The 9,473-nt window shown below is 42.0% G+C and overlaps 1 protein-coding gene across 2 annotated transcripts; it reads left to right on the top strand.

The window, feature by feature from the left end:
• The first annotated feature begins 4,799 nt into the window (after positions 1-4,799).
• serpinb1 (serpin peptidase inhibitor, clade B (ovalbumin), member 1) lies at positions 4,800-9,169 on the top strand. 2 transcript variants are annotated; one of them, XM_026323773.1, is made up of 7 exons: positions 4,800-4,935; positions 5,439-5,627; positions 7,344-7,481; positions 7,574-7,691; positions 7,800-7,942; positions 8,056-8,223; positions 8,532-9,169. In XM_026323773.1, exons 2-7 carry the CDS (start codon positions 5,460-5,462, stop codon positions 8,937-8,939), a joined length of 1,143 nt encoding a protein of 380 aa, XP_026179558.1. In that variant the 5' UTR covers positions 4,800-4,935; positions 5,439-5,459; the 3' UTR covers positions 8,940-9,169. The 2 variants fall into 2 exon arrangements, with proteins under 2 accessions (XP_026179558.1, XP_026179557.1); XM_026323772.2 differs by lacking the exon at positions 4,800-4,935 and adding an exon at positions 5,029-5,212.
• The last annotated feature ends 304 nt before the right edge of the window (positions 9,170-9,473 follow it).

Here is a 9,473-nt window from a genome sequence, read left to right on the forward strand (position 1 = left end):
CTTTTACCTATGACTGTAGTTATTCCCTGGTTATTACTGCAAAGCCAACCTGAACCTTAATGAAACCTTAATGTGATTTTAACCTTAATTATTATCTAAACTATAACTAAATTGTTTTTGTGCCTACACCTAACTTAACCCCACCAATATATATATATAACCTATGGTGACACAGGTTTACAAACACCATGATTACATGATGTGTAAGTTTACACATTGTCACATGACCACACCAGGATGTTCAGTAGTTGTCACTGAAGGACTGCGAGAGTTAAGACAAGGATAAAGCTGTTTAAGGATCTTTCCAGGACTTTTAAAGGGTCGTGACACCTGTGTCTCCATAGGCTTTAGGGGTCAGGTCATAAAGTGGATGTGTTTTTAGCAGTGATTCGTTGGGAAACACCGACCAATAAGATCACACAACACATAACTGGACACAAAGCAGACGGACAAACTCGGCCATCAAAATACATTTGCACACACAAAGGACATATATTCAGACGCTGGGTAATTACCGAGCTGATTATTTAGCTTACACTATCACACTACACTACAAGACATAATGACATTTAAACATGCAAGCTTTTCCTCTACACCAGCCTTTCACCAGCTCTCATTGACATCTGTTATATTTATCACCATGTGTTATTGTTCTCCTGACCTTCCCATTAGGGAGCTTAGTCTTTATTTTTCAGTCTTGACACTGAAACCTCCACCACTTATTTGTCGCCCTCCTCTACCTTCTCTCTACGTGCTAATTGGCTGCACCAGTGCCTGGTGCTGTTGGGTTTAGCAGTGCTTTACGTCAGTCCAAGGGTGTCGCCCTGGGCCACATGTTTGTATTCCACTTGTGCTATGTTTAGCTGACACTTGATTAGATTATCTGGGGAATAGTAGTGTTTGCCACAGGAAAAATGACAACACACACAGGCCATGCACTGGGCATTTTAGAGGATTCTACACGAGTTAAAATCTATTTTGCATTTAAAAATAGTGACAAGTTGCAGCTACTGGATAACTCAAAACTGCAGCTCTGTAAAGAACAGCCCCATTACTTAATGTAAGATTGGAGCAAATGTTCCACACACACTTTTGGTGAGCGCTTAAGGCCAACAACCCATAATATATTGATTGGAATTTATGAATCCAGTGTTCTTGATGAGACTAATAAAAAGCAAGAAAAGATGGCAGCTGCTGACCTGACCTGACCTGACCACCTCCACCTGCCTCTTTACACATGGTCTGATTTAAACTGGGGCCTTCAAGAACCAACATGTCTGCCCTTACCACAAAACATCTGCTATTCCTTTCAGATCTCTCCCATGACATTTAAGGCACAAACAGTGAACTAAAAGAAAGGCACCTGTAAACCACAAGTTTCCTTTAATAAAGTTGTGCAGGTGACATTATAGTCTTTATAAACAGTAGTCCAGTTATTTGCATTTATTCATTAAGAAATTAATGAGTTTAATTTAAAAAAAAAAACATGTAGGATGACACTGCCCATTCTTTCAGCTGCTCTTATAAATAGCTTTTATCTTTTAGGATTGGTGCAGTTTAAAATGTGTGATTTATTTTACTTATTAATTAAACCAAGCATGTTTTATTTAATAACATTAAAATCAGTCATATAGCAACGAGTCTTTGACAGCAAGTCATGAAGCAGATATACTAGGAGATGTGTGGTGTATCATCAGATGAGATGTGTTTACAGCAAGGTATTTAAAGCCTGATATGCTGCATAAACTGTCTGGTATGGTTGTGGGTGAGTTGTAAAGCTATATCATGTCACGATTTCTGCGAGAGCTTTTATTAAGTGTAAATCTTTCAGGCAATGACTGCATGTGAGCTGCAAAATGAAACACACCCACTTTGAAGACTGTCAGGTTACCCACTTTGTGCTTGACACAGATTTTCACTGGCCATGTTTAATCTTACCTGGAATCTCAATCAGAACTCAGATTCCCTGATGATCCACTGAGAAGGTCACAGCTTTGTGTCACACAATGAATCTGCCATGCCAGTTGACCACAGCAGGCGACTACAACGGCTCCTTCCCCCAACTGACAGAATCATGTTTGCCTTGACCTGAAGCGCATTCATGTAGGATGGTGCTGGTCGGTTCAGTATACTGGCATGATCTCATGTCTAGAAACTTGCAGCACATTTATGGCTGTGCTGCCCAGTTACAGTCTAGTGACTGGTAAATAAATAGGCTGGTAAAGCAGGAACCCAAGTTGGGGAACAAATTCAATAGGAGCCTCTACAGACTTTCCTAAGTGATGGTTGTTCCTCCATGTTGGAAAAAGACCACAGTTGCTGTGAGCCATGGTTACTGAATTACCACATACGTCATAAGAGATGTGCAGTCACAATTAATGCTGCACAGTGAAAAAACCTGTAGCAAAGTACGTCAACTTAGCTGAAACCGAAGCTCAACTTTGCAAACCACTGCCAAAGAGAATCACACACATGCTGCACAAACAGTTCCTTTCTGCGTGATCCTCTGTAGATACCAACTGAGGTGTACATTCTGCAGCAGCAACATTAAATATAATTCTGCTTGTAAGGGCATGTAATTATAAACGAGCTGTTTGACAGATGCCTAAGTGTTTAGCTAAATAGTCAGGGAAATCTGAGCAAACACAGAAAGTGCTGATTCACAATGTGTATCCTGTGTTGGTTCAAATTGGGCAGCTGAATCAGTCCAGAATCTGGATCAAATACGTAACACCTTATTTGATTGCATCTAGGGGGAGCAATAATGATTGAGTCCTGCATTACGATGAGGTTGGTATTGTGAACATGCACCTAAAGGTGGTTTCAGTGATATGTCCTGAACTGTTCACCATGGTACCATGAGTTGAGCAAGGCTTTAGTCAGATATAGTCACACATTCAGTACATGCAGATACAGACCTGAACTCACTGAGACAAAACACTGTTTAAATTGTTTTGAGTCCAGCCTTTAAGTCAGGATGTTTCACTGAGCTTAAGCAGAATGTACCTCTCTGTTTCTCTGTTTATTAAACAAGTGATACAATTCGTGCATCTGTTAGTTTTCAAGTTGTCAGTAAGTTTATTTTTCACTTTGAACACACAGCCAGGCTAGCTGTTTATGTCTGGATGTAATTTTTTATTTAGTAATGCAGTGATCTTCATGACGACATGATGAAGTCTGAGAAAAAGATATTTATAAATTGCTTGAAAACTGAGAACAAGGTAAAACACTACAGAGGAAGTAACAACACTGCATCATTCTCCTGCTCCTGTAAATGGAGCCTGATGCAGTTTTACTCTGACTCTCTCTAGTGGCAGACAGATGTTAAACCCTCACACTCTGCATGTGCATTGAAAACTCGGAAATCATAGCAAAACATTTTGAAATTGCTTATATGCATGTGTGTGTGAATTTCTCAGTTCATTTTGTCAGAGTTGAGGATTTTTGCTGTCTTTCCTCTGTGTGTGTAACAGAAAGTGGAAAACCTGTACAGTTATACCTGTATGGCCAAAAAAAAACACTCAAATGCTCATTAAATAAATGTTGATTTATTTTTGTCTTTTTAAACAGTGGTCATCAAATCTCACTACTAAAACTGTATGAGATGTTCAGTGATATTATTGGGTGGCTTTGAATTAATATTCTCAGATATGAATTACTGAACCTTTCTGTGTATTGTGTGTTGTATTTATTGTAATCAAATTATCCGACACTCATGCAGTATGCTTTTCAGTTTAAAACGTTTTCTGAAATAAAAATGGGTTAAGCATATTCACAGTTCCCAAACTAAGGTACTGAAATGCAGCGTTGCTTTGGAATTTGTACCCAAACTCTATTGTTATACAAAGAAAGTGGGAGGAGGCCTTATACACTGGGACAGGTTCCCCCACCTTATAGTGTTTATGTAGCAGGGAGTCTGAAGTCCACAGGCTGCCATCAATCAGAAATGTTTCTCATGTCTATGTGTTTTCTTAAAGCTTTAAGCCACAGTGATGGGTGGGGGACAAGATATGGCCTCTGCACAGTAAATCACACAGACACACCCTTCTACACATGGCTTGTTTCAAAAGAGCTACCTTTGCTCACTCCCACTGATGTTATCCTGCGAGCCTACAGTATTATCCTATGTGCAATAAGGTTTCATCGCTGTGTACAGTGGCTGGGTTTTGTAAGATTTGTGCATGACTTAATTTACTCACGCACCTGCCCACTGGGTGTGGAAAATAGGTATTTCTCATTCATGTAGTGTAAAAGTTGCCAGAATACAAATGCCGTCTGAAATACAACATGAAGAGGAACTTATATTAGCGTTAAAAGAAGAAGAAGAAGTAGAAGAAGAAGAAGAAGAAGTACTTTAATAATCCCCAAGGGGAAATTCAATACATATATTACACACATATTCCACATACTTCAGGGGGTTTTGCAGAGGTTTTTTATTGTCTCTACACTAAATATGTTCATGTTTGAATGTTGTAAAGAAATAAACCTTATAGATGTAATCTATAGGGATCGTGCATTAAGCGAGGAGTGCTCCTTTACGCATGAATTAAATCATCGCCTCTGCGGTGAGGCAGATGAGTATGGGATGTGTGGGTTCTGCAGGGGAGTCTGATAACAGGAAATCTATCTCAGAGCAACATTTCTGTACTAAAGGTCACAACAAACCGACTTGTGTTACAGGTTGTGTAAACGTTTCCCGATCGGTGTATTTGTTCCATTTGTTTCCTGAAAAAATGCTGGACGGTATTTTTTACCGTCAGTGACTTATTGCGCAATCACGCATCCTACGCACACGTCAGTCCACGGGCTGTGCTCCCTATAAATGTGCAGCTTCCGACGTTCTTCGTATACCACAGACGCCTCCATCGGTCTTTGTGGTTTCAGGGTTTTCCCCCTGGACTTTTCCTCTGCGTTTTACTTTCAGGTTTCCACACGGTGAGTGTGTTTCAGTGGTTTCAGGGAGATCAGGTACAAACTGTAGTTCTGTAACATGCATGCTGTGTTTGCTTTGCTGCTCCATATTCTCACACACATTTGGATGTTCGTGTTTCCAGCAGCTGGTGTCCCATATGAGGCTGCGCCTGCGCTTTATTTCCGGGTAGTTATTATCTGAAAACAGCTTCACGCACTTTCCTAAAAACTTCAGTCAGACGCTTTATCGTGGATTTGGGTTAGAAAATAGTTTTTAAAACGCAGAAGGAGCTGGTTAAAGGTGGGAAATACCGTGTTCAGGTTTATATTCAGTCAGCCTTTACATTCACCTCACATGTCATCTGACCGTGAATGTGTCTGTCTTGTGTCCTCACAGCAAAATGTGTTTAGTGTGATATAAACAGTGTGGACTGAAATACAATTGTGGTGCGTTCCTGTGAGATCTCAAATCTTTCTTTGTGGTACAGAGTTACATGTCCGGGTCAAATGGTTGTCTCTCATGACAGGTGACCCTCACATCATCGGTCATGGCTGCCATCAGCGTCTCAAACACAGCATTTGGCTTGGATCTGTTCCGCACCCTGAGCCAAGGAGACCCCACAGGGAACATCTTCGTCTCCCCACTGAGCATCAGCTCAGCCCTGGCCATGGTTTACCTGGGAGCTAAAGGAGCCACTGCTGCTCAGATGGCAAAGGTCAGCACACTGTCTCTTTATCACATGTACCACCTCCATCACCTCACATCCCTGCCTCACTTATAAAAAGCAGTATATGTTAGGAAATGCATTCATTGTGAGCTGTGAAGTTTAGACTGTTGGCCTGGTATTTTATCTTGGCACAGGCTGATGGGTGTGTCTGCAATGTACGTTGACCTCTGAAACAAGGTGTGTATTGTTTGCTAATACGGAAGAATGTAAAACAAAAGCTGCTGCACACTATTGGAGCATTGTGCTCTTATTGCACCTAAAACATTTCATTGCACTTTACATATAAACCCAGCAAATCCCTCATGAGCAGCGGTTGGCAACCCCCAGGCTCAGTTTGTGCAGCCATCTGGCTCAACCGGTTGGGGTGAGTGGATAGAGGAAAGAGGAAGGAACAGCAACAATAAACAACACATAAACACTGTGCAGGTTGGTGGGGCCAGTAACTGCACATCAGCAATAAACAGCTCCCGGACCAGGGACACCTGCAGATGGTACAGAGAGAGAAGGCACAAAGTCGGTGGCTTTCAATGGTGGCATATACATGTTGGAGGAGAGGAGCTCAATGCATGATGGAGAGTCCTCAGGCAGTACAGGCCTTTAGCAATATAACTAAAGGATGTTCAGGGTCACCTGAGCCAGCCCTAACTATAAGCTGTGTCAAAAAGGAAAGTTTTAAGCCTAATCTTAAAAGTACAGAGAGCGTCTGCCTCTTGAAACTAGACCGGGAGCTGGTTCCAAAGGAGAAGAGCTTGATAGCTAAAGGCTCTGCCTCCCATTCACTCTGGGAGCCACAAGTAGACCTGCACTCTGAGAGCGAAGTGCTCTATTGGTATAATATGGAACTATGAGATCTTTAAGGTATGAAGCAGCTTAATCATGAAGGGATATTTCTGAGGTTTTTAGGCTCAACTAGAGTAACTTTTGTTTTGCATGAATTTGTCCATTAGACATGCTTGATGTCAAGCTGCCTGGTTTGTTTCATAGATATAGCTGAGTGTCATCTGCATAGCAATGGTAATTAAAGTACAGCTTCCTAATAATGTTGCCCATGAGAAGCATGCATAAAGTCAAAAGAAAGAAATAAGATGTTGTGGTCAGTGGCATCATATGCAGCACTAAGATCTAGCAGGACAAATACAAGACAAGTCCATTGCAATCTTAAAAGCCTGAGGCATGTAGCCTGTTACTAGAGATAAACTGACCAGGTGTAACGCAGATGTGTGGGTTCCTTGAGCATCACTGCTGCTGCTTGTTTTCCGATTCCTGTTCTACCCATTGCTTATTACCTGGGTGAAATGTGTTTGGCCAGTCAGAAGCTGGGTGATACCAATTCTGTCTTCCCCCACTCCATCCTCTTCTGAGATGGTATCTTCCAGCTTCCGATTCGCTGAATACACCTGATCCGGGTAATGAGTAGCAGTGAGTAGTGCAGTGCAAAGAGCATAGAGACCTGCCTGTCTGCATACTTTAGGTCATACAGCAACCTAATATGTAAACAACAGCCCAATGTACACCATATACACTGCACCACCAATAGACTGTAAATGTCACTAACTTGTAATATAGGTTAATCACAGTTATTTGTCCAATAAAAAGATGTTTACTGTACATTTATAGAAAAGGTTGCACAACCTGTCACTTACTTATCATCTGCTACACTTTGGGGAGTTTGTTAATGTTGTGTCACTGGAAAATGACCCACAGGCTCTGTCATTCACCTCGGGGGAAGGAGTCCACACAGGCTTCCAGAACCTAAACGCTGACATCAACTCTGGATCGGCTTCATACATCCTGAAACTTGCTAATCGTCTCTATGGAGAAAAGACTGCCAAGTTCCTCCCAGTGAGTTTGTACTTTTCACTTTGCACCAATAGTTTAATTGAAACAACAGCTTTTTGTGATTGAATTGACAAGATGGTGCCTGGTCTTTGCAGAAATACCTTGAGGCCACACAGAAGTACTACCAGGCAGACCTGAAGCCTGTTGATTTCATGGGGGCTCCAGAGAACTGCAGAGTGGAGATCAACACCTGGGTGGAGCAGCAGACAGAAAGTTAGAACCTATAACTTGAAATGGACACTGAGTTTTACAGCAGTAAATCCTCCTACAATGTCCTCTGTGAATCAGTGTTCAGTGGTTGCATCGTCTGTTTTCTTTCAGATAAAATTAAAGATCTTCTGAAACCTGGAACAGTCACTCCAATGACGAGGTTGGCTCTGGTTAATGCCATTTACTTCAAGGGAAACTGGTTGAAGCGCTTTCAGGAAGCAAACACTAAAGAGATGCCGTTTAAAGTAAACCAGGTGAAAACTGAGCTCACATTTGATACAGAAACACTGTTGGATCAAGCAGAAGTGCAGCTCATGTGGAGTTTGAAAGACAGATGTAAATAAAAGGTCTGTTTCTTGTGGGTCAGAATGAGAGCAGACCAGTTCAGATGATGTCCCAGAAAGAGAAGCTGCCCTTCAACTACATCCCTGACCACAACCTGCAGATCCTGGAGCTGCCGTACGTGGATGAGGAGCTGAGCATGTTCATCCTGCTGCCTCAGGAGTCTGCAGACGGCTCTGACCCTCTGCTGAAGGTACACAGCCTAAAAACATCTAGCTCCAAGGAAAAGACAGTTTATCTGGTTCATTGTGGTTCATTTGTGAAAGATACTATAATCAATATTTTCTAAGAAGAAGTTCCTACAATGCACATTACCTGTGTAACAGCAGACAGGCTGGTGAAGAAGGATAAACATCCTGCTGCTAAAGAGCCAGATGGTTTTCTCAGGAGACACAAATATTGGATTTCTATTCATTAGGTAGACAGAAATACAACTGCAACTGAATGTTGGTGTTAAATATGAGCTAAAGGTGCAGTAATGAATATTTTGCTGTGTTGCAGCTGGAGAAAGAGCTAACACCAGAGAGACTGAATGAATGGACTGACAGGAAAAACATGGACGTCCACACAGATATCATTGTCCTCCTTCCAAAGTTCAAGCTGGAGGAAAACTACGAGCTGAACGAGCCCCTGTCTAAACTGGGCATGACAGACGTGTTCTGTGAAGGAAGGGCCGACCTCTCTGGTATGAACGGTGAAGGAGGACTCTTCCTGTCTACGGTAGTCCACAAGGCCTTTGTGGATGTGAACGAGGAGGGCACAGAGGCAGCTGCAGCCACAGCTGGCATGATTGCCTTCTGTATGTTCAGGGAGGAACATTTCACAGCTGACCATCCCTTCCTGTTCTTCATCAGGCACAATAAGACCAAGTCCATCCTCTTCCTCGGCAGGTTCTCCTCTCCCCAGTAGACAGAGCCAGCACAGGAACATGTTGAGCCACCTTAAATAAAAAATACCAAATTGAATCAAAGTTTTTCTGTAACAAGGGAGTTACCCACAAAGGGCTTCATATGCAAACTCCTTTAAAAGGAGGCCTTGTTTTCTGTATGGCTGTGCTAGTGTCCTTATTGTACTAAGGACTCTTTGTGCCTGATTTTACACTGAAACTGTTTAATAAAAAGGTTGAATTAATTTAGTAATTTGGGTATTAGTTTGGTATTCTAAAGTACATACACTTCAGTAAAGACAGACAATGGGGAAACAGCAGAAACTGGGAAATCTGATGAGCTTTGGTGAGAAGTGAAAACACAAGCTTCTCTGGCTGCATCTTTCCCCCTGTCCACTAAGGGGCAGTGACAACAAGAATCATGTGTTTCTCAGGCAGAGTGGACACAAAAGGTGTTGTACCTACAGCAGACACACAGGGCAGCTAACAGAGTTGTGAGCCCTGATCGACTTCGTGGCACTAAATTATTTTGGACTCAGCAGCTGGATGAATGAGAT

Source organism: Mastacembelus armatus, chromosome 4, assembly GCF_900324485.2.
Source record: "Mastacembelus armatus chromosome 4, fMasArm1.2, whole genome shotgun sequence".
Taxonomy (NCBI): domain Eukaryota; kingdom Metazoa; phylum Chordata; class Actinopteri; order Synbranchiformes; family Mastacembelidae; genus Mastacembelus; species Mastacembelus armatus.